A 25690-nucleotide genomic window follows, 5' to 3' on the forward strand; every position below is an offset into this window, starting at 1 on the left:
ATGGTGGCACATGCCTGTAATCCCAGCTACTCTCTTGAAGCTGGAAGGCAGAGGTTGCAGAGACCCTCTGCACTCAGCCTGGGTGACAGAGTGAGACTCCATCTCAAAAAAAAAAAAAAAAAAAGGATTCAACTAGAGGTAACCAAGGTAAAGGAAGAAAGCATTGCAGATGACACAAATCTAAAGGCATGGCTAATATAATCCTTTTGAATCTTGGATCAGTTTCAAATTTTCATAACAAAAAAACTCTGGGTCTACAAACCCAAGAAGATGAATTTAACAGGAATATACATAAAGTCCTACACATAGATTGTAAATATCAATTGAACTGGATGAGGTAGACAAATAAGAAAGCTTGGGGTTTTGGCGACCAGAGATTCAGCAGGTGACAATGATTTGGCTGCTAAAAAAAAAAAAAACTAAACACCTCATGTTGCACTGATGAAAAGACATATTCGGATCATTGGATTTTTGCGGCCAGACCATGTGCACAGTGTTATAATAGATTGTTGGGGCTGTATCTTAAGAGTAACACTGATATTCCATGCATGTCCAAGGATCAGGACCATGGTGGTAAGGGGTCGAGAACTGTATCTCACAAAGAGCAGCAAGAAATGAGGAAACTTGGGGAGACACAAAAGTCATTTCTAATTCCTGAGTAAGACTTCTTGAAAAAGAATCATATTTGTATGGTCTTATGGGATATAACCAGAACAAATGACAGAATGCCAATTTTGACTTGGTATAATGTAAAATTTTCTAATAGAGCTTGTTCAAAGGTAGAGGGTTCTACCATCATCATCATCCTACCCAGGGACTCTTTCGATAGCCTCTCAAGTAGACTCCATCCCTCCACTCTTATCTTCATTAATACATCCTCTATAGAGCAGGCAGAGTAGTTTTCAGAAAGCACAAATATTACAGACCCAAGCTCCTTTTCTTAAATAGCTCCCCACTACATAAAATAGTAACAGCTCTTAATGCTGCATGAAAAGCCCTGCAGCCTCATGTTCTGTGACCGCATACATACCAGCAACCCCTGACGCGCGCACACACACACACACACACACACACACACACACACACACTTTGTGCTTCAACAATACCAAATTATCTGTAATTTTCTATACACAGTATGCTATTACGCATCTATGTGCCTTTGCATATTCTGTTCCCTCTGTCTGAAATGCCTTCACCCTTTCCAGAACCCGCGTTATATACTGGAAAAACTCCTATTTATATGTTTCCATTTATAATAGGTTTGCTTGGGCATAACATTTTATGAAACGTTTTCAATTCCTCCCCAACCCACCCCATCTCTCAGAGTTAATCATTCCCTCCTATGCTACCTCTGTACCTTTGTACATGGTTCCATCATAGCATTTATTATACCATATTGAAATGTAAACTGGGTGTGGTGGCACACACCTGTAGTCCCCGCTACTTGAGAGGCTGAGGCAGGAGGTACACTTGAGCCCAGCAGTTTGAGGCTGCAGGGCACTATGATTGTTCCTGTGGATAGCCACCACGCTCCAGCCTGGGCAACATAGCAAGACCTCATCTCTAAGGGAAAAAAAAGAAATGTAATTATTTACATGCCTGCCTTCTCTACCTTCTTGGGCTCCTCAAAGGTAAGAACCAAGTAATATTCCTCTACAAATCCCTAGTACTTGGCACAGTGCTTAGCACACAGTGGAGCTCTCAAGTATTTGTTGAATTGACATGACAAAAGGATTCTATGGTAGAAAACAAAATTAAAACACTTGAAATTGCTCAGTAATTTTAAGTTAAGTAAAAGGAACCCAGGGCTAAGAACAAAGACAAATAGAAGAAGGGGAATTTTTTTTTTTTTTTTCTGAGACAGAGTTTCGCTCTGGTTGCCCAGGCTGGAGTGCAGTGGCATGATCTCAGCTCACTGCGGCCTTGACCCCCCCAGACTCAGTGATTCTCCCACCTCAGTCTCCCAAGTAGCTGGGACTGCACCCAGCTACTTTTTAGAATATTTTTAGTAGACATGGGGTTTTGCCATGTTGCCCGGACTGGTCTTAAACTCCTGAGCTCAAATCGATCTACCCACCTCGGCCTCCTAAAGTGCCTGTGGCCAGCTCCCGGGCCCCTGAGAGAGAGAGAAAGAGATGCGGACAATGAAAAAGGCGCTGTAAACTCCAAGGGGTGGAGGCAGCAGGGGCAGAAGGAAAGGGCTGAAATCACAACAGGAAGTCCTTCCTAGAGCCTAACTTCATGGGTGGAAATCTATGAATTGCTTTAAATTATAGGTAAACTTTACAAAATATATAAAATTAGATATAAAATATGTAAAATTCCCTCTGCATGTGAATTTTCCTAGGAAGGGAGTCCACATTCTCACAACAGGGTTAAAGGTCACAAATGCACTAGAGAACAGTGGCTGAACTGTCCAGGGGTTCAACTCATAAATTCCTACCATCATTTTTGCTTTTGTCTTGAAAAGTTTTAATCAGGAAGCTAGTCCCAAAGAATATTGGGCCATTAGTCTTGATTTTCCAAAAAGGGAATTCTCAAGTCAAAAACTGAGACACTTAATTTATTCACCAAACATTTACTGAGGATATACACATACAAATCATGGTGAAGTACTGGGGTAATTCCAAAGGATATATTTTGAGGCTATAGTAAAATAATAAAAGAGTTTTACTGTATAGAATTATAGGATTATTAATATGCATAAGGAGCCTTTTTACATGGAGTTATACTGTATTATGTACAATGCAACTTTATAATTGGGATAAAATAGTGGTTTGCATTTATTGGGCGTTCATTATGTGCTAGGAACCACTCTAAGTACTTCGTTCATTCGTTTAACAAATATTTATTGAGGTCTAAGATGCTGTAGGCACTGTTCTAGATGCTAGGATTCAACAGAAAGCAAAATACACAAAAATCCCTGCTCTCTAGACATCTACATGTTGTAGGGGAAAACACAATAAATAAGCAAACAAATAAAACAAAAATTTCCAGATGGTGATAAGTGCTATGAAGAAATGTAAAGCAAAGAATGAAGATAGAGACTTCTAGATGGGAGGGAGAGTGCTGGCAATTTCTGCTGCAAGACCATTGCTGATAGAATGGACACAAAGAGTGAGAATGAGAGAGAGGGAAATCAAGGATGACTCCAAGGTTTCTGGCCTGAGCAAATGAATGGACAGCCTTGCCATTCATTGAGATAGAAGACTGTAAAAGAGGTAGCTTTTGGGGGCAGGAGGGTGCAAACGGGGCTTGGCTTTGATTGTGTTAAATCTGAGATGCCTACCAGATGGCCAACTGGAGATGTCAAGCAGTTAGTTAAGGGGAGAGATCCAAGCTAGAGTTATCAGTTTGGAAGTAGCAGCCATATAGATGATATTTAAAGTCATGAACCTAGAGGACATCAACAAGGAGTATAAAACAAAAGAGAAAAGACTAAGGACTAAGCTCTAGGGCACTCCAACATTGACAAATTGGAGAGATATGTAGAAACTGAGAAGGAACACTGAAAGAGGAGAAAAACCAGGACAGCAGGGCATCTTGCAAGCTAAGAGAAGAGTGTTTCAAGAAAGAAGAATGATAACTGTGTTGAATAGTGCTAATGAGACAAATAAAAAGAAAACTATGAATTGATCATTGCATATAACAACATGGACACAAAAGTAGCAGGTTGACACCAACAGTATTGACTCATTCAAGACCCCTAACAATGCTATATGATAGGTATTACTATAATTCCCCAGAAATAAAAATTGAGGCACAGGCAGATTAAATAACTTGCACAAGGTCACACAGCAAGAGAGTGGCAGATGGGGTATTTGAACCCTGGAAGTGTAGATCTGGAGCACACTCTGCCTTGGAAAATAGGAAAACAGGAGAGAGACCTTTTATGGGAAGCCGACTCCATGGCAGAGAAGACCCTAGAATGTTGCTTTTAACCTATGATTATGCTGGAGCTCTATTTCTGTTCATACTCCTTGATATAATCTTCCAAGACAGAAAAAAGGGCATGGATTGACTTTAAAATCCCATTTTTGTGGAGATTTTATGGATGAGTATTTAATAATATGTGACTAGTCTAATTAGCTCAAATGGTTAGATCACAATGACTGACACCAGGGGTACAAATGCATTCCTTAACATGGACCAGTCAGGTTTACACAAAAACTCTGTCTTGTGGACACAGGGTACATTTTTTTCAAAGCACAAAACTTCTTCCAAATAGTGAGCCACACCACTTGTATTATTCAATTCTCCCTTCATTCCAGGTCATATCCAAGGCTTGCCTCAATGTCATCATCTATGATAAATGATGACTAGCAACAGATAGAAATGTGAATTCAGACGTTAGAGATGCTATGTAGTCACAGAAGAAAGAAGTGTTAGTGAAAGATTTGTTTAGGATTCGGCTCTTACAATACCATCACCCCAAATACTCAGAAATTATGTTTTAAGCCCTGATAATAGATCTGCATTGCTACCTCAGGCTCTTTTCAACCCCTAGCCAAGTCAGGTCCTATTAAGCTCATACCCACATTCTCTTCCTCCTCCTCCTCTACGGAGATGCACCACATTGCCATCTCACTCTACCAAAATAATTCTTGCTAGGTAGTACTCCTTACTGTCCCACCAGGCCAAGGATCTGATTGTCAGAAGACAGACAAAACCGTCATTGAAAAATGTATGTACACTCAGTTTTTCCACCTTTTTTTAACCAGCATAGTAGAGGTGAGAGGGAACAGAAAACAAAAAGCACGGTCCTACTGATATAGCAACAACTTAATTTTTCCAGATAGATCCAAGGCTGGTTCCTATAAACTGGAAAGAAAATTTGACCAACAAAAGAAGGAGTCTAATCAGAAGGTTATGAACACAATAGAAAAACTAAGTTTCCCACTCACTGGTAGAAAGGTTTATTACAGCTTATGGGACATTTCAAAATGATGTCTTCGAAGTATCTTGCCCCCTTTTTAAAATCATACATAGCCCTTGAATATGATGAGCAAACCAGCTGGATGATGTTAAGCCTGTCCACGCCCGGCAGGTAATACAATGCACATAGCCATATCCACAACTGCAAAGCTTGACTCCCCACAAACCTCCCCAGCAGTACATGGATAAAAATGTGCAATTTTTTTCAGCACAGAAGCTTATACATAATCCTATTACTATCCTAGACACCTATTAAATATGATTGAAACAACACCCATTGGAAGTCTTAAAACCTTAACCACCAGTTTTACTTCTAAAATAAAGTAAACTGCCAAAAGTTCTGATAAAAGTGACAATTTATATTTTTAAGTAGTACAACTAGAATTTTCCTATAGCTGTAGACAAAGGAATTCTTACCCAGATAAGTAGAAGAGCACCAATAAATTTAAGGTAGCTTATGCAAGTTAGGCACTAATGAATGTCATCTTCTGTTTTGTCATGAAAAAAGATCTTTCTGCTGCTAAAGGAGACTGATTTAGATTATGAATAGCTGTAGTGATTTGCAAAAATGGCTCCAGAGAGATAGAATGAGACTCCATATACTCATGGCACTTGAGGTTTCTGCCCTTTTTGTTGAAAATTAATTTGTCCTGTGGGTTATTGGATTCTAGCTCAGCCAATGTATATTGCTCAGTCATCACAAATTTACTTAAAATTTAGTGTAGCTGAAGTTCATTCAACAAGACAAAAGTCTACAGTTGAAAGCTTCTAAAAATCTTTTTTAAAAACTGGCTAACAGTGTAATTGAAAGTGCTGGCATCTAAGTAGATTCACATAATGTTTTGCAGGTATCAATATATACTATATTACTATGTTAGAAATAGATTTTTCACTTGTTTTCCAAGAAAAAGCAGATAGGGAAGATTTATCATCCTTTGGTAAGAAGACATTTTGGTTGAAGCTTCCACATTCTGAAAACACATAAATCCCTAAATTCAGATTAGATTCTGTAATACATACCACATATTGCATTCATTCACATATACTGTAATTTCACAACAAATATTTTAAAAGCAAATAAATTATATAATTCCTGATGCTTCCAAATGCTAAATACATCACACTAAGAACAAATTAAAAGTACATATATTGTCTCCCTATTTCATCAACTCTTACAGCAGGCAACTCGCTTCCTACTTAGGATGCTACAGCATGGAGGCTTATAGATGGGAGGGCCAGAGTAAAAAGAGCCACGTTTCAGACAGAACATCAGGATACAAATCATTTGCTTTTTGACAAAAAGAATACTAGTTTAGTAGCCATGCTCCTTTACCCAACAATAATGAGAAGAGAGTATACTTCCAAAGAAGCTATTGTGCAAAGATACAAAGGTGACAAAAAAAAAAAAAAAAAGAACAGCTAATTGTGGGAAACAGGGTTGTTTTTAATTAATTTCTCCCTTAAAGTGATTTTCCTTAATAGATATTTCTCATGTTTACGCATTGAAATATGTATATTTAATACATAAAACCGATTTAAATACGTGTGTGATAGTCTTTTTCCCTTTGAAAATCTTGATGAATCTATAAACTTATGTAAGCTAAAATCATACCAATGAACCTCAACTGTGATTAAGTCCATTGGGGTGGCTCATAATTAAGTTAATGATACACAGGAGACAACTAACATTATTTGTTCATTTCATTTATAGATGAAAGACTACTGGATAATAAGACTGTTTTCTATAGAAATATTATATTACAGAGTAATTAGGAGCTAAATCTAGACGGTAAAAGCATTAGGATGTGTCATTTCATTAAGAAAAGAAAGTACAAAAGTACATACTACTGGGGGCAACCCAAACCATAGTTGTGGACTTTTTTTGGGATAGCAGCTTTCGCTTTATTCCTTGAACCTAGACCACGACTGAACTACACAACTGATAAAGTTCAAACTCTGAAGAAATCAGATCTTTGCTTGGGGTACAATTGCACAAAATGAGATACAGAGTGCTAACCAAATCACGACACAATGGACTGGAAACTTTAGATTAATAAACCTCTTCCAGTGGAGTACTAAATAACTTTTACAGTTTTATCTATGGTTATTTGTTTCTCTGAAGATTTATGGTCCTCGCAACAGATAAGCATCTTATCTTTCACTTTCCAGATTAAAGAGAGATGATTTTAAACAGGCTTCTGACTGGCATAATCTAGAATTGCAGATGATCTCAATTTTTTAAAAAATGCAAAAAGTGAACTTGCAAGTCAAATGAAAATGACTTCGCGCATGTCAGATGCAGAGGGGAAAAAATCTGCATACAGCTAAACGAGTCTGATCTTCTCTTACCAATCCTGATCCCCTCGTCCTGCCCTGTATCAGCCAGGTGCAATCTGTACATGCTTAACCAGGAATTAAAACTCTTCATGCTGCTGCTGCCTTAATTGATTGATGCTAAAAGTTTAGAAAATATAACCTAACCAGCTATTACAAAGCACCTTTAACCAAGCCTTCTCCTTTGAAAGCAGGATCCTCAATTGAAACTGGCAGACCACATTTTTAGGTTTCAAGCAGCTCTGTCATTCTACAAGGAATGTGTCTGCCACTTCACACGATAGCTTGAGCTGAAAGACATGTACTTTGAATCAGAGAATCAATAGAACACTTAATGGACAATTAGGAGAACAGCTGTAGGACTGTCAGAGACCCATCTGTACACAGCTCAAACAGCAAGCCTGGACAGGGCCCGGGAAACAAAGTACACTGCTCCAGGGCACTGGCCCCAGTACAAAACCTCCCTTTCAGCTCTCATTTAATGTTAATATAGTGTTCTTTTTCATTACAAATTTTAACACGTGTAGAAAATTATGGAAATTGCTTAAGCCATTTGTCAACTTATATCATGTGAATTGATCAATAAATTTCACTACTTTGTTGTTAATGTAGATAAATTTTGGCATTTAATTAAGCTCCAGTGAAAATGTGGCCACTTTTAATTTCAGCAGATGCTGTCATTTCATTTGTAATACATAACTACAGGGGTAAATACAACCCAATCATGAATTATCACTAAATATTTATAGACAACATAGCAATTCAGAAAATAGACACAAAAGATTTTCACAATGAAACAATTACGGTGTGCAAAATCTGAAATAGGTCGTGATGAACTCTAATAAGAGTCGTGAACAGAATCTTAATATTGTAGCTTCACAAAAGAATTACATATGTATATTTTTCCTCTCATGATCCTGTCTCCGTAGATTGTCTCTAGTCAGCAGAAATAATTTCAAATTACTTCCACAGAATTGTTCCAAAGGTTAAAAGACAGTTCCCTAAGTTTGTAGAAGTATATTGACATTTATAAATTAAAATAAAAATGCATCCTCTCATATTTGTATTTACTAAGTTTATTTGGACACAATGGAGAGGCTTCTTTTAATGAATAGAAGGAAAATCTTATGAAGCTCATGTTGAACACATGATTTGGATTTGGGCTATAAGATTGGTCAAAAGAGGACACTGGGATGGGAATGGAGACAAGATGCCAGACAATGGAAAAAGAAGAATGAACTTTTGAGGCTTCCTCCATATGGCCTGAGGGGCCCCAAGATGAAATCCTGGTTCTGACAGCCAGAAGCCGTATAGCCTTAACCCTCTGTGGCGTAGTCTGACATGATAAACTGCTATATCTCATTTGAGGGGGAATAGGCTGCCTCTTGGTGATTCTGCTGGTGCCTTCAGGGAAAAGGGGATTCAAAATCATATTGCTGTCTTTACAGTGTAATCCACTCCATAACACCCATACCCATCATTGTCTAAATGCTTCAGTAAGTGGGCCTGGCTGGTTCTGTAATGACTACATTTGCAGCAGAAAAGTAGACATGGGTGCCTGTGTGTAGATCCTGCATAATTATATAAAAATTAAAGTTATGGGGAAGCAAAACTGATCCCTCATTGCTATTTTTACAATATCTCCATGTCAAATTGGCCATCGTGGCTGAGGCAGTTTGGCACTTTCTGTTGTTCTGGCAGAGGGCTACCTGGTCAGAGAAGATGATTCACTAAATTCAGACTCTATTAGATAAATTAGAATTAAGCAGCCAAAGGGAAAATGGATAGGGTCTTCTTGCTGGACCAAATTATTCATCTAAATTTCCAGCCAAAATTCTCTCTCTGGCTCACTCTCATATGTTCATACTTCTTTTTATTCCAGAATTTAAATTTCCTAGGACTTGAGGCTGTTTTTACACCCTTAAAAAGTAGAAGGGGCTGGAAAATCTGCCTCAGCTCCAACACAGATAATTAGAAATCTTCTTATCATCTCTGAAATTGAGGATTTCTTGAAGGCATAATATTACTGTTTTCCTAAGTCATGTATGTCTGTGAATTTCTTTGTTTTGGGGGGAACTGAGGAAAGAAATGGGTTATTGCTTGGACTAAGGAAATACTGGCATTTGTTAAATATTTGATGTGGATATTGAAGTGTTAAGAAAGTTCAGATATAACATTGGTTGAGAAATGAAAACTGATATCCTAAAAAGTTGGGATGGTGGTAAAGATGGCCAAAAAAATTATTTACCATTTCTCCCATCGACAAATGGAATCTATTTCCCCTACCCTTGACTCTGAGCTGGGTTTGTTTTGCTCAGTAGAATGTGGCAGAAGTGCCACTGTGCCAGATCCTACCCCATCTTAACAAGTCCTGGAAGTCATTGCATTTGTGTTTTTCAGAGCCAGCTGCCATGCTGTAGAAAAATTTGGGTTAGACTATCAAATGATGAGAGGTCACTTGGAGAGTAGTCTTGAAAGATGAGAGAACATCCTGGAAGTTTAAACTCCAGGTGAACTCTCAGTTGAAAGCAGCTGGATGAGTGACTGCAGCTTCACCAAGTGGAGCAGAAGAACTTCACGGCTGAGCACAATCAACCACAAAATCACTAGGAATAACATGTCCTTATTAGGTTAAGACAATAATTTATTACACAGCAATAGATAACTGAAATAGAGATTTCATAATAAAAATTTCCATTCCTTTTCTTTTCAGATCCTACCCTCCTTTTCAAGTTACAACTGGCAATCACCTAGTTTCCTATGCTTCTTGGAGAAGTGACCCAATAACAGTAAAACAAAAAGCCAAGATACAAGTTGGAGGCAGGGGTCGAAATATTGTTGAAAAGATGCTCAGACTGATTCCCCCTACTATTAATTTACAATTTTCTTTTTAACTTCACTCAATATCCCAAATCTACGTCAATGCTCTAATTGGACAGCAAAGGAAAGTCAGTTTCTGTAATAAGAATTCCATCCCTTTTCAGGACTGTAGTCTGGAAAATCAATGGAACCCAGTTTACTTAAACATGATTCGATTTTTAAAAAGATGTCAGATGTTCTGCTATTTATATTAAAGTTGCCAAACATAAACTCTTTGAGATAAATTTTCTCTCAGCTAAAATAAGCTAGATTCTAATAACACCTCTGTCATAGGTAGCTGTGTAACTTGCGCAAGTAATTTTATCTTTTTGGGCCTCATCTATAAAAAGCCAATGGACTAGATAATCTTTAAAGTTCCTTAAAACTTTGCCACTTTTCAAAGACAGGTCACTTTTTGGGATGATCCCAACTCTCTCTTAATCCCTTATTGTGACCACCTTAGTGCCAACTGAAAAATCCTTTTCTATTGCCCAAGGCAGGAATGAATATATCCTTAATCTAATATTCTGTCCCTGAATAACTGAGATGGTTGTGTAATTAACTTTCTCTCAGAAAACTTACTCCTAACTTTTTTTTTTTTTACTCCATCATTCTATAAGAACAAAGAAGTATGACAATTTGTCTTTACCATGCAGGTCTCTAAATAGATACCCATTCTTCATAAAGTTCATAAGAAGTCAGTACGTTTTGCTTGTGGAAAAGACTTGAGAAGAACTGAAAGGGAGCATTAACCTGGAAGGTAAAAGCTTCAAAACTTATTGGTTCTTAAGTATGTCTGACATTGAAAAAGGTGACATTAAAAACACATTGTATTTCAGGGAGGTCTTCAGTGAAACCCTGAACATATTCTCCTGTACATTTTCACCTGTGATATCTCAGAAAGGAGCAATATGGTTGTTCCTTTAATTAATTAATTCCACAAATGAATCCAGAATTTAGTAGTTTCAACCACTTATGGAATCAGACAGATCTAGGATTGAATCCTGAATGTATCATTTATAATCTAGATACCTTGGGCAATTTTCTTAATCTAAGTCTCAAGATTTGTTTCTAGTATGAAAATGAGATAATGCATTTAAAGTGCCTAGAATAGTAAGTGCTCCATCTTCCTCCCATAGCCTTGTTACATTGATTATCAAGTAAAAATCATTTGGTTTGAGCTTCATACCTACTAACTTCATACCTACCTAACTACTAACAAGGAATGAACCATCCAAAAGACAAAAAGTCAGGTATAACTGCTACATAGGTAACTGATCCCTGGTAAATTATAAGTTATGGGCATGAATTAAAGATAACCGTGGCTTGCATGGAATAGGAGAATCCTTGACCATAAAATGGGCACCTTTGGAAGTTGTGTTAACTTGTTAAAGACACTACTTTGGTGACCTGCTTCATGAAAATTTTCTAACAGACAAAAAAGGAAACAGATTTTAGGAGATCCCTGTGGAGTAGTTGTAATTCAGTCTAGCATAAGAATAAAACAGAAAGAGGTTCTAGACAATTTGCCCCAGGTCAGTCCAGTGAGCAAATCAAAATTATAATTCACATTGTTTAATTCCCCTATTCATTAGTCAATTGTTGACCGTGCTTATTTGCCTCCATATCAAGAAAGAGTTTGATTAGTGGCAAGAAAACATTAGAGAACAAGGTATATAACTTGTGCTCTCAGTCTTCCTTCAGGGAATCCAGGCTGAATTTGCAATACACCAGAAGACAAAATCTTGTAAGATCAATGATCAAAGCCTGCCCAAGTGTCCTGAGCAGCTAACCTATTGCTGCCCCAGATGAAAACTCAATTCTGGTTCATGTTCATCTGAACATACTTTTAGTGTGGAAAACATTGGTTGAGGATGAGACTGTTCCATCCCCAAACTGTACCAAACCTATGCCTAATCAATCACCTCCTATGAAACAAGTCATGTAATTGGATCTCTACACACACAAAACCAAACCAAAGATTCAACTCCAAAACAAAACTACTGTAGACCAATCTTGCTATAATTAGAGAGTTAAGAGAGCCATTAGTTTGGTGCAAAAGTAATTTTGGTTTCTGCCATTGAAAGTAGTAGTAAAGCTAAAGCCAATGAAGACACAAGTATATGTATGATAAGGCTTAAAAGCAGAAAAGAGAGTTGGGGAAATCTGCTAGAGAGGGAGCCAAACAATACATAACCTGGTATTGATTACATTTAGTAGGTACCTGGTAATACATGGTATATGACATGAATTCATATCAAAACCACACTACTTTTCTCTCTCTCCACTCCCATTCTTGTGGGAAGATAGCAGGCAATAGAAGTGAGAGGAGACCATTTATAAAATGTGTTACCCTCAACATAACTTGGGCTGAAACAGGTATCTTGATCCTTGTGCCAAGTCGGATATACCAAGTTAGATAAGAGCTCTCAGTAATTCTAAATCTTTATCTTCATATCAGTTAGAGGCAGGGTCTCATTCTGTCACCCAGGCTGGAATACAGTGGTGTGATCGTAGCTCATTACATTCTCGAACTCTTGGGCTCAAGCAATCCTCCTGCCTCAGCTTTCCAAGTATCTGGGATTATAGGCATATGCCACCACACCTGGCTTTACTTGCACTTTTGATGATATTTTAAGATTCTAAGAGATGGTCTACCTAACGTAAGCAATGATAATAATTTTGGTGTTTCTTTGATTTATGTGCTAATATTAAGAAAGCATTTTTATTTTGTGGAAGTCAGGTTAACCACAACCAAGGTCTGTTTGTGGCTCAGGGAGAAGCTGACTTAAATAAGAGATGTGCCTTTGGTTTAATTTCCAGAGCATACCAGATAACTTTAATGGATCAGAGAGAGTTGGGTGCGGGTTCTTGAGAAGCTGATGTGTACATGTGCATAAAGTATATATTAGAAGTATATTAATACAATTCTATCTCAACAGATTTAATTCTTAAATGCTACATATACTTGTTTAATCTCCCATTTTAAAAGTAGAAAAGGTTAGATTATAACATCAGGTTAGCTCTCTTTGAAGCAGGTAATAATTAAGGTGATTCACTGTTGCAATTACTGTCAAATCCCCCTTAATTACCAGAGATTTTATAGCAGCTTCATTATACGTCTGCTGTAATGCATTGTGGCCCTAAGGAGAAGTGTTGCAGGAAATTCTGCATAGCATGGATAATTCTAACCTGCAGTTACAGCTTCCAGCGAAAGATCCTGCACTAAATTTATCTTTTTTTGACATTTCTCCCTGTTACTCAAGCAGTTAAACCAAAGTAACATTACTAAAATACCTACCTAACTTTGAAAGTTAGAATTGATTTCTCCACAGATATTAAAAACAAAAAGAATGAAGAAAGGATAAATTAGCCTTCAATTATTGCTGAAAAAGCATTAAATTATGTTTAATAATGAATTTAGATTAGGACATTCTAATACATGTCAGATCTACATATCTAAATCACAAATATATTTTATATTTCAACTTCTTGTGGATATTTCTTAGATGACAAGCAAGACAAAAACGATTACCAAATCCCCAAAAGATAATCTTGAAGAGGATAATCAACTCCTTTTTATTTATCAATGATTTTCTAACTTATTTCTGGGAAAAATAATCATTTTTAAAAAGGTCATTTTTAAGTTTCCCTATCACTGCTTGTTTTCATTGGAAAAATCTTTACAAATCAGAGCCTGTAAATTAAGTGAAGTTCAAAACAGATAACTGAATGTCTCTCACAGATCCCTTTTTAACCAAGGAATTTACTCCACAGAATATATTAGATTCAGAAAGGGCCGCAATGTCAATGACACTATTGGCAGCTGTGTTAACAGTTAAGGGCCTGGCTTTGTACAGCAATACAGTTATTAAATTTCTCCGGAGACCATGACTCATTAATCAAATATTCATACATCTCTGTAAATACACACTGAACAGAGAATACCCTCAGAGTCGAGCATCCCAATACAAGTGCTCTTTCATGTAACACTGACAAAATCCTGAGAACATGTGGTCATGTTTTGCATTTCTAATGCACTATGTACTCTTTAATACTCCATTTCCTAAAATCAGAACACAAATGATCTTACTGATGGCAAGTGTTAGATGGTTACAATTAAAATTATTCCACTATTGCTTCATACCATCTTTTTTTAAAATGAGGACAGTGAACCAATTCTTCTGTTCTTTGTTTACCATCAAACAAGTAATTTTTCCCAGACGGATGAAGAAACCCAGGGCCGTGCTCCTATTAATACAAGAATTTGTATTAGCATGAAAACAACAAATCACTACTTAAACTAGAGAGGCCAAATAACTTAACATATTAGCAGACATGAACTTGCTATATTTTGCAAAGTCCTCAGTCTGTTTTATACCACTGGGAGTTTTCCCCCTATTGTACAGTAACAAAAGGTCTTTCTCAACTGCAGTCTCTAGAAAATTGGGGTCTGAAGGCCAGGCAAAAAAGAGAAGGCTCAAAATGTCACCTCATAAGGCTACTACTAAGAGCAAGTTCTCCACCTCAGCGTGGGCAGGAGTACTTGCCAAGGGAAGACAGAAAAGGAGCATCTTACGTAAATTTACATCTGTATAACAGTTTCTGAAACAATGGGGACTTGATTCTCAATGCCACTAAAATATAAGCAAATTTTCATCGAATGCCACCTCATCTCCTCACCCCCACAAGCCTACCACCCAGACTGCCTGTGTCTTTAACCCGTTTTCCAAAATTATTTCCAAAACCAGGTCAAAGACTTCCCTTCCGCAGTCTCCCTGCTTTCATCCCCATCTGGCTCAGTCCTCACATGCCATTTTCTCTAGCTTCTTCCTCTTGGTCTTTTGGAACATCTAATTCAATATGATATAGGAAAAACTAGAGCAGGCTTTGGAATCCAGAGAGGTTTAAATCTCAGATCTGCAGATTGCCAACTGTGCTAACGTGGGAAATTAACATATCAGACCCTCAATTTCTCCATCTGTAAAATGGCAAGGATAAAAGTATCTACTTCCCAGAATTTTTGCAAAGATTAAATAATATGTATTTTATATTTAGTAAGCACCCAATAAATGTCAGTTGTTGCCACTGGCAATCATTAATCCTCTATCTCTTAACATTAACTCAAACTTTCATTTTCCTGGCAGTACTAATTCTCTCCTAAACTTAGCCAGCAAGGAGACTCCTCCTTCCATTTAAATCCCTCTGATTCAGGTAGCTTTGCATTCCCACTTCCAGATGACTCTATTGTCACTTCACGCTCTCTTCTGCAGATGCTTACACCATCTATTTCACTCAATATGCTCCAACTCCAAATTTCAGCCTGAAATTCTGTTTTTCCTATCATTCTCACAACCTTCTACTTTTATATTTCCCAAATTTCATCACTTTACATCATTTGGAAGTCTGGGAAAGCCTAGTGTCTCCTTCTCAGAAAAATGTTTTTAAATGTAAATTAAAATGCATATGAATAAAGGGAATAGTTATTAAAATTTTTGAAAATGTGTATAGTAATATATTTGCTTCTCTATTAACACATTTAAAAATCCTAGCAGCAAAACTTACCAAAATTTCAAAGCAGTGTAAATACTTCAAGGTATCTATATTAGCTGTAATATAAAAATATCTGTAATTTCTATTAGTAGTAATGTTCTAGCTACTGCTAACACTGCTATATTTTGTTGTCTGTATTCTTATTGAAATGAAATACTACATTTCAGGTAGATGTTAGTAAAAATAAAGATGTAAACATTTTTCCAACCCAAGCTCATGAACCCCTAAATTCTATTCATGGGTTCATCAGGTTAAGAACCCCTGCATTAAATGACCTACTCTTTCTCTGCCCCATCTAAATTCACTAAGTTTACACATAAATTCACTAAGTATATGCATAGAATCTATAGAATTATATCTAGGTAAAACAGAATCTAAGAATAGGGCTTGAGAAATCATATTCCAATTTTAAATCTTCATATTTTAAAGTGTTAAAACTAAACCCCTGCTCTTCTGATTTCTACACCCTTTGTTTTTTCCTTCATAGCATTCTTCTTCCTGTGTCTCTCCTAGGCATCCACCTAAGTATACATTTCAGCCTGACCATCACAGCCCTCAGTCATCTCAGAATGTTTAGCATCACCCCCTTACTAAATACCAGCAGTGCTCCCTAGCCAGCACAAAACCAACACCAGCCACATGCACCTCAACTGTGCTCCATGGGGATGACCCCTGCCCCAAACCCACTTTTGTTTAGAAAACAGAACCATGGACCCTGTCTCTTGGTCTTTGTGTTGTTTCTTATAAGTTCAGATACTCACCTTATCACTGCCTGTATATAAATCAAATCAGACTTTTAGAATTCATCCAAAATGCCACCTCCTCCAGGAAGACTTGCCTAATCCCCATCATCATATGTGAGCTGTCTTCTTTTGAAACCAAATAACCTTTTGCTTTGCATAACTTCTATTATAAACGTTCTCTTTCTCGATCATGTATGAGTTTTTTGTGTATTTTCCCCATCCTTAAGTAAATTTCTAAGCTCCCTGACAGAAGTGTCACTTTTTAAAAAATCTCAATGTATTCTGTAGTGCTTCACAGACATTCAATATTAGCATAGAATTAAGATGTTTTTGTCTTATTTTTCCTAATTTTTGCATTCCAATGCCAGTTCAGAAAAAAAAAAAAAGAATTTTAAAGTCTTTTCAAATCTTGAGACTGCCATGAATAAAATCTTCACAACACTTTTAAAGGCTAACACTTATTGAGTACTTACTGTGTGCCAGGCACTTTTCTAATAAGTGTTTCGCATGTTTCCTCCCTTAATCCTTACAACAGCCTTCTGCTGCTACTATACTAGGACAGTGACTGTTGTCCCCATTTTATAGATGTTAAGTACTTGCTCAAGGCTGTATTGCTGGTAAGTGCTAAAGTCACAATTTGAGCTGAGCCAGTCTGACTTTACAGTTTAACCATGTCATTATGTCTTCTCCATTGTATAACACTGGAGTTTGACCAAAAAATTAAGCATCTGTTTTTCCCAAAATATAAAGATTTGTAATTTTTTCCAAACTAGTAGTATTGGGTGAATATGTAAAGCCTTACTTTTGAAGCACTTGTTCTGGATGATGCAATGGTATAAGGTAATCTACTATAACTGATTTGTTCTTATACAACATGATCACAGTTCTAAGAACTATATTTTGCATGTTTTACTTTATAAACATGTATCTTCAGCATTTGGAGCCAATTTTATCCTATGTAAAATTTCAATAACAAAAATAAAGATGTATATTTTAAAAATAAAGACTGAGCTAGGTGCAGTGGCTCATGTCTGTAATCCCAGCACTTTGGGAGGCTGAGACAGGTGGATCACTTGAGGTCAGGAGTTCGAGACCAGCCTGGCCAACATGGTGAAACCCCGTCTCTACTAAAAATACAAAAATTAGCTGGGCGTGGTAGCGCACACCTGTAATCTCAGCTACTTGTGAGGCTGAGGCGAGAAAATAGCTTGAGCCCAGGTTACAGTGAGCTGAGATCATGGTACTGCACTCCAGCCTGGGCAATAGAGCGAAACTCTGTCTCAAAAAAAAAAAAAAAAAAAAAAAAAAGAGTAAATAAATGAAGACTGAAAGAAATGACAAAAAATTTTCCAGAAATTGCCATGCTGATCCTAAAATTCATATGAAAATACAGGGGATCCAGAACAGCGAAAGTAATGTTGAAAAAGGAGAACAGAGCTGAAGGACTTACACCTCCCAATTTCAGAATTTATTACAAAGCCATGGTAATCAAGACAGTGTCATACTGGCATGAGGCTAAATGGAATAGATTTGAGAATCTAAAAATAAACCCTTCTATTTACAATCAAATGATTTTCAACAAGAGTGCCAACACTATTCAATAGGGAAAAGAGTAGTCTTTTTAACAAATGGTGCTTGGACAACTGGACATTACATGCAAAAGAACATATATAAACACCTACCTCACACCATATACAAACATCAACTCAAAAAGGATTTAAAAAAAAAAAACAAAAAACCTAGGCCAAGCACAGTGGCTTACGCCTGTAATCCCAGCACTCTGGGAGGCCGAGGCGGGTGGATCACAAGGTCAGGAGTTCAAGACCAGCCTGACTAACATGGTGAATCCCCATCTCTACCAAAAATACAAAAATTAGCTGGGTGTGGTGGCGCATGCCTGTAATCCCAGCTACTCAGGAGGTTGAGGCAGGAGAATCGCTTGATCCTGGGAGGCAGAGGTTGCAGTGAGCACAGATCGCACCACTGCACTCCAGCCTGCACTCCAGTGACAGAGGGAGACTCTCTCTAAAAAACAAACAAACAAAAACCCCTAAATGTAACAGCTAAAACTATAAAACTCTTAAGAGAAAGTATAGGTACAGACCTTTAGGACCTTGAATTAATCAATGGTTTCTCAAATATAACACCAAAAGCACAAGGAATAAAAAAAAAATCAATTAGACTTTATCAAAATTAAAACTTTCAGTAGTTCATAGGATACCATCAACAAAGTAACAAGATGGCTGGGCGTGGTGGCCCACACCTGTAATCCCAGCACTTTGGGAGGCCGAGGCAGACAGATCACTTGAGGCCAGGAGTTCAAGACCAGCCTGACCAACATGGCAAAACCCCATCTCCACTAAAAAAATACAAAAATTAGCTGGCATGGTGGTGCAAGCCTGTAATCTCAGCTACTTGGGAGGCTGAGGCACGAGAATCACTTGAACCCAGGAGGTGGGGGTCACAGTGAGCCAAGATCATGCCACCGCACTCTAGCCTTGGTGACAGAATGAGACTCTGCCAAAAAATAAATTAAAAAAAAAAAAACCTAAAAAGACAACCTACAGAACAAGAGAAAATGCTTGTAAATCATATACCCGATAAAGTACTTGTATCCCGAATATGCAAAGAACTCTTACAACTCAATAATATAAACAAAAATAACCTAATTTTAAAATGAGCAAAGATTTTAAATATACATTTCTCCAAAGAAGACATGAAAGTGGTCAACAAGTATATAGAAAGATACTCAACATTATCAGTCACTAGGAAAATGAAAATCAAAACCAAAATAAGGTACCATTCACACATACTCTGCTGGCTAAAATTTAAAAGCTAGACAATAACAAGGGTTAGTGAGAAAGTAGAAAAGCCAGAACCCTCATATATTGCTGCTAGGATTGTAAAATGGTGAACCACTTCGGAAAACAGTTTAGGAGTTCCTCAAATAGTTAAACATAGTTATCAACATGACCAGCAACTCTTCTACTAGGCAAATATCCAGTAGAAATGAAAATACACACCCACACAAAATCATGTACACGAATGTTCTGAACAACATTATTCATAGTAGCTAAAAAGTAGAAAAAAACGAAATGTCTATCAAATGATGAATAAAGAAAATGTGGTATAGCTATCTAATAGAATATTACTGTCATAAAAAAAGTAACGAGGTGCTAACAAATACATGTAACAACATGCAAGAACCTTGAAAAAAATTATGGCAAGTTAAAGAAGTATAGCGGACATATAGCATATGGTTCCATTTAGATGAAATGTCCAGATTAGGCAAATCCATACAGGCAGAAAGTAGATTAGTGGTTCCTAGGGCTGGGGATGGAAAAAAAGAGGGGTGAAGAATAGGAAGTGAGTGGGAACAGGGCTTCCTTTTGGGGTAATTAAAATAGGAATTTGGTAATAGTAATCATTACACAACTCTATGAATATATTAAAAACCACTAAATTGTGGTTTTTAAAGTTATTTTACTTTAAAAGGTTGAAGTGTCTAATGTGTAAATTACATCTCAATAAAGCTATTATTTAACAAAGAACACCACAAGATACTACTTTACCCACAAGTAGAATGGCCAAAACAAAAAGAATACAGAACTATGCAAACATTAGACATATATCATCTGACACCTCTGAGCCACCTTAAACATTATATAATTTGGACTTTTAAACATCATCTGACAAAGATGCACTTTGAGCTCTGAGCTGATGCTGCCTGCCAGCTAATATCACAATCTTTGTATAGCAGATTAGATAATTGTTGGATTTTATATTTCATTACCTCTTATTTTGCAGGAAAACAGAAAAATCACAGTGCTAAAACTAGTGCTAAGAAATGTAGATCTCATAAATTTAATTAATATAAAGACAGAAATAATCATTAGCCTCAATGAAATGCTCAGTCAACTGTATATTCTACTATAAGTTAACTTTAAGTCAGTCAATTGAATGTTCTACTACAAAAGAACAAAAATAAAGATCATCTGTGTGATACCAGAAGTGTCTCATCAAGACCATGTAAAAGCCTATATGATTAAAAATAATTTTGTTTTAAATATTTTGATATTTTTAACTCTCTGCATAAGAACCCTCCTTAAAACACTGTTTTAAAATATCTATTGTTCAGTTCCTTCATATTCAACTGTCTCAAGTGTTTATGGGAACATATTACACACAAAATCAAGAGTGTCTCTCTAGGTATAGACATGTGCTAGTGGCCATAAAACTGGCCAAGCCCAGATCGGGTCTAGAAGCCAATCACAAGTCACGGGAAAGACCAACATGCAGGTCAGAGGCACAAAACAGTCAGTATATAGATCCAAATACAAAAGACTGAATAAGTGGTGGCCCTCTTCATCAACAGAATAAAGAAATAGGAATCAAAATTCAACCTATTGAACATGCTTAAAGAGTAATGAGACTATGAACCTGAAGTAGAAGGGAGTATAGAAAAATGAAAGTAATATGTTGAAGTATCATGTAAGTATGTGTTGATCCTTTCCATATGATATCTATTTAAAGTATTTTAGAAATAATTTAAATAACCAGACAGTTGACATGGACTCTCCTGACCTGTTCCATTATGTGATCATCTAAGTCCCAGAACTCATATTAATCATCCCATCAATCCCAGATCTAATTCCCCATCTTACATTCATTAGCTATATTTTAATACAAGTGAACTAAACTGAACAGTGCAGCATAAATAGCAAGTAGCATGTAAATATTAGGAACTGAAATGCTACATTTCCCAATTCCAGGGAGTACCATTCATATAACATATACTAAAAATAGTGTTCCGTGGAGTTCTGCAACATGGTAGCCCCATATCCACTGGCCCTTATCAGTATTTACATTCTTCTACTGCCTACATTTAACTTTAAATCATCCCAACCCACAATACTTTTTAATTCATGTATTTTTATATCAGTTTGCTATGGTGTATTTGCCTAGATACACTCAAAACTTGCTGTTAGCCATTCTCTCATCCTTGTTATAACTTCTGTTGGATTTCAGCTTTCTTTTGTTTACCTTTCCTGCTTGTAAAATAACTTCTTATAAAACCCTTGACTTCTCTATTTTTATTAATGTATATTATCTTAGTATAAATATGTATTTATAATACATATAAATACATGTATATTTATAAATAATTTTTAAATAATGTAAATGAAAGACAATTCTGAGTAGAACACTTTCTTATCATTCACTTTTGGATGACAATTTTGGAAGACTGAGTTTCTACATTTCTAGAAGAACTGGTTGCAGAGAGGGTAGCACAGTAAAAGAGTAATCTTCCCTTCTAATAACATGTATTCTCCACATTTAGCATATTTTTCTTGTCACTGTGAGAGAATAAGTGAAATTTTATAACTGTAGTTGTGAATGTTTTGGGCCATTGCTTGCCACCAATAACGTCAAGAAGGACTGTAAAAAAGGAAGGAAAATGCTAACTCAAAAATGTGTCTGCAATACCAACTCTAAATATAATATTTTTCAAAGTTTATAGGCAAGGAAAAAGTCTTTAAATAACCATGAAAGTCACACAAAAATGCTTAAGATTTTAAAACTGACTTAAGATTCAAACTATAAAATGATATAAAATTTATATTTTAGAATCAATAGGATGTTTCCAATTTTCCTGGCCTGATGTTTCACCTTTTCAGTTCTGTATCTGAGTACTCAGTATAAAGGCTCAAATAAATAGCACTATGGAATGGTGGTTGACTGACAACACTGAGGGTATAGTAAATATCACACGATAAATATTTACTCGCCTAGAGTTTTTTTGGGGAAGACATTTACTCTCCTTTTATATAGAAAATAATCCCTTATCCTTTCCAAGAATTGTGTCTATCATATATTCTGAATATCTTGCTTCTATATCACCATGATTTTAAATTCTCGGTTTCCTACCTGTATCTGTTTAAGTAACAATTCATATAGTGATTTCATATTTTCAAGTGGTTCTGTCATTATCTGTCCTTCCTCCTGTTCTTGATTTTAGAAAATCCTTTATAGTTTTTCATGATTATGTAGGAACATATAGTCAAAAAGACAATGTCAAATGCAAGCTATTAAAGGTGATCTGTGTTAAACTATGAAAATGAAATTTCTTCCTAGTAAAAATTAAAGAAAAAAAGAGGGGCCTGTTGTGGGGTGGGGGGAGGGGGAAGGGATAGCATTAGGAGACATACCTAATGTAAATGATGAGTTAACGGGCACAGTACACCAACATGGCACATGGATACATATGTAACAAATCTGCACATTGTGCTCATGTACCCTAGAACTTAGAAGTATAATAAAAAATAAAATAAGAAAAAGAATAAAGTGCTTTCTACTAGTATTGAATAATAGAAGGGAACTAGAGATCTCTAGAAAATAGAGATTCTTACCTAAAATTAGATAGATTATATAGCTAAGTCATTTTTGCTGTTAATTCTTCTAAAAACAAGATGAATTAGCATATATATTTAGATATGTTTGCCCTCGGACAATGTTAAATCCTAATGATAACAGAACACAAAAGCAACCTAAATTTTTAATCCTCTACAGTTGTCTTCTCACTAATACAGATTTAATGAGGTTGGTTTAATGTAAAAACAGAAATATGAATACCTCAAGGAAATTTTCTGGTTATACTTACACTATAAAGGATCTTTTCCTTCACTCATTCAGCAAATTGTGACTCTTAAGATTGCCTGCTGGTGGCTAACACCTTGACAAAAAGGTATTCAAAGTGTCAAATCTTATGAAGAAAAGAGAAAAGAAATCTTCACCATCAAAAAGTCACATCAAGAATTTTAAAAATTCATTTCTGAAATGTTAATGGTAAAATCCAGTATCTCAATATTGATGTGCAAACGGAGGATTCTCCTATCATAATTCTAACAGAACACTCATCTTAGAATCTTGTCCTTTTTGACTTTCCTTTATTCCAGGCTGAAAGAGATCATCCATAAGCTTTATTGACTGAGTTTACTAGCTGTCAGAACTTGAAATGAAATCTGTGTTCACAACAAAGTCTGAAACCAGGATGTACAGTACGTTTATTCTAACTCTAACGATATACTTTTGTTGCTGCCTTCCAAATAAAAAATTAGCATAACTTTTGGCTGGTCTTTGACTGAAAGTGAATTACCAGGCAAAATAAATTGACCCTCTCTCAATTATCACGCATGCATTCATTCACTTACACATATAAGTCAATATCTTTATGTGTGCATACTATGTAAAACAATTTGATTCCAAACATTTATTCCCAGTCATGAGGATGACTGTATTGTAAGATTTGTCTGTAAAATATACTAAGTGTTTTCCACACAATTCAATGTAAAGGAAATTTTTGCCTCCTCTCACATTAACTTTGCCCAGGTGTAATCTTGTCTCATTCCAATAATCTACCTAAAAATGATCCCTAAATATGTTGAGGAAATAACAATGCTATTCTGTGGCTCTTAAGCTTTCATATTAGTTCTTGTAAGAACATTGACAACCGGTTCAGACCCACTTGAAGGCATGGATGCTCTCATTGGATGTGTTTACTGTAGAATCCTGTGAATACTGCAGCTATGTAGGAACAGTAAATTGCAATCGCTTAGATCAGAGGACTGCACTGTATAAAATCTGGTATACCACTGGCTTCTGGTTCCTATATTGCTTTCACATTCTAGGAAAATTAGTATTGGACTTAATTTGTCCTGTCTGTATCTAGACTAAAGAAAATTTTTAGATTTCAGACTATTTCAATTCAGTAAGTCATCCTCACTGAGAAATGTCAAACCTGATTTTTCTCATCAGGTATACTGAAACAATCCACCCACCCTCTCTTTCAGCTTTACATGCAACTCTAAACAAATAGGTTTTCTGATGGAAGAGATCAATGACTTTAGATGATACACAATTTTATGTCTTTATAAGTAACGTTTCTACACTGAAACATGAAAGTTCCACTTAAAAAAATTAATATTGTTTTCAAAGCAATATACGCATTTATTATAAATGAACAGAATTCATTTGAGACACCGATTTTTCAAATGAAAGGATTAAAATAATCCCAACATTAAAACCAAAACAAAAGCATTTTATCTTCTCACATCTTTATTATGTATTTTATAATCCTAGCTCAATAATCACTCTTGTACTTTTAGATCACAAATTTGCCTTTAAGTAACAAATAATACACTTAAGGCAGATTTGCCTTATAGGTGGCCTCAGCTTCTAAACACCACTACACTGCTTTATATAAAAAACAAAAATCACATAGAAGAGAACCTAGTGACATCTTTCTTGGTACTTTAGATTTGAAAACTGCATAATAAATTGAGTTCCTATAAAATTTTGCCCTTGGGATAGGAAACAAACACTACTACTATTTTATAGTTGCCTTTATCTGATTTGATTGGATGCAGTTATAATAGTATTAATAACATAACCTTTAAATTTGTGAGGGAAAACCAATACTTTATATTCACTCCTTATAAAAGGTTCAACAGCAAGCATAATGAGGAGCCATTATAAAAATCATATTGCAAAATATTACTTTAACTCATAATTCTGCTTATATAAGTGTATGCATATCACAGTTAACAAATACTATTTAATTATCAAGACATATGCAAAAGCATTCTTTGATTGCATTAATAGCAGTAGGCTAGACAGCATTAAAGTTTCCTTCTCTGATCTTCTGGTCATTAGTACAAACCGAGAATTTTGAAACTATTTGGTGATCCCAGTCTTTGGGGGAGGGTTAATATCACAAAACCTCCATGAGAACAATGGGCTCAGGTGGAAGACTTTGAAGACTAAAAGGCTTACAGTTAAGGTAGAATTATCACTAGTAGATCTTAGGGAAATAGGAATGCAACCAGAATCACTCAATTTATTTATTAGAAAGCAAGATTCATTAAATCATTCCTCTTTTAGAAAAATATCTTTAAACTTTTATATTTTCAAATGTTCTTTTTCTTAAAGAACATAAAAAATTAAGATATTTGTGAAAATAAACGTTTCGAAAACACTTGTTTCTCTTCATTTTCCCCTTTCAATGGAATTCTTCTCATCAAGCACAAATGTGCTAATCTTTAAAGCAAGACAAACTCTTCCATGCTAAATCTTTTTAATCGTTTCTTTTCATCCTCTGAAAAAAGGTCTTCTTCATTGGTTGTAGTAGATGTAAAATCATAGTCTCTGGAATGACCATTTACAAAAGTAAATAAGGGATATTTCTCCTTAGAAGAAAATTTCAGCAT

The 25690-nt window shown here is 36.0% G+C and overlaps 1 protein-coding gene across 11 annotated transcripts in view; it reads right to left on the bottom strand.

The window, feature by feature from the left end:
- The window catches only part of LOC105495177 (autophagy related 4C cysteine peptidase), a 119007-nt gene that overhangs the window by 12342 nt on the left and 80975 nt on the right, over positions 1–25690 (bottom strand). For 2 of the 11 annotated variants that reach the window (XM_011764458.3, XM_011764456.3), the window contains exon 11: positions 24522–25690. The exons of 8 other annotated variants lie outside the window; for them this stretch is intronic. In XM_011764458.3, the coding sequence (XP_011762760.1) occupies positions 25523–25690 (168 nt within the window). In that variant the 3' untranslated portion in view covers positions 24522–25522. Of the gene's footprint in view, positions 1–24521 lie in introns of those variants that run through there. One more of the 11 variants, XM_011764466.3, reaches the window with a different exon arrangement.

Source organism: Macaca nemestrina, chromosome 1, assembly GCF_043159975.1.
Source record: "Macaca nemestrina isolate mMacNem1 chromosome 1, mMacNem.hap1, whole genome shotgun sequence".
In the NCBI taxonomy this organism is placed as follows: Eukaryota; Metazoa; Chordata; class Mammalia; order Primates; family Cercopithecidae; genus Macaca; species Macaca nemestrina.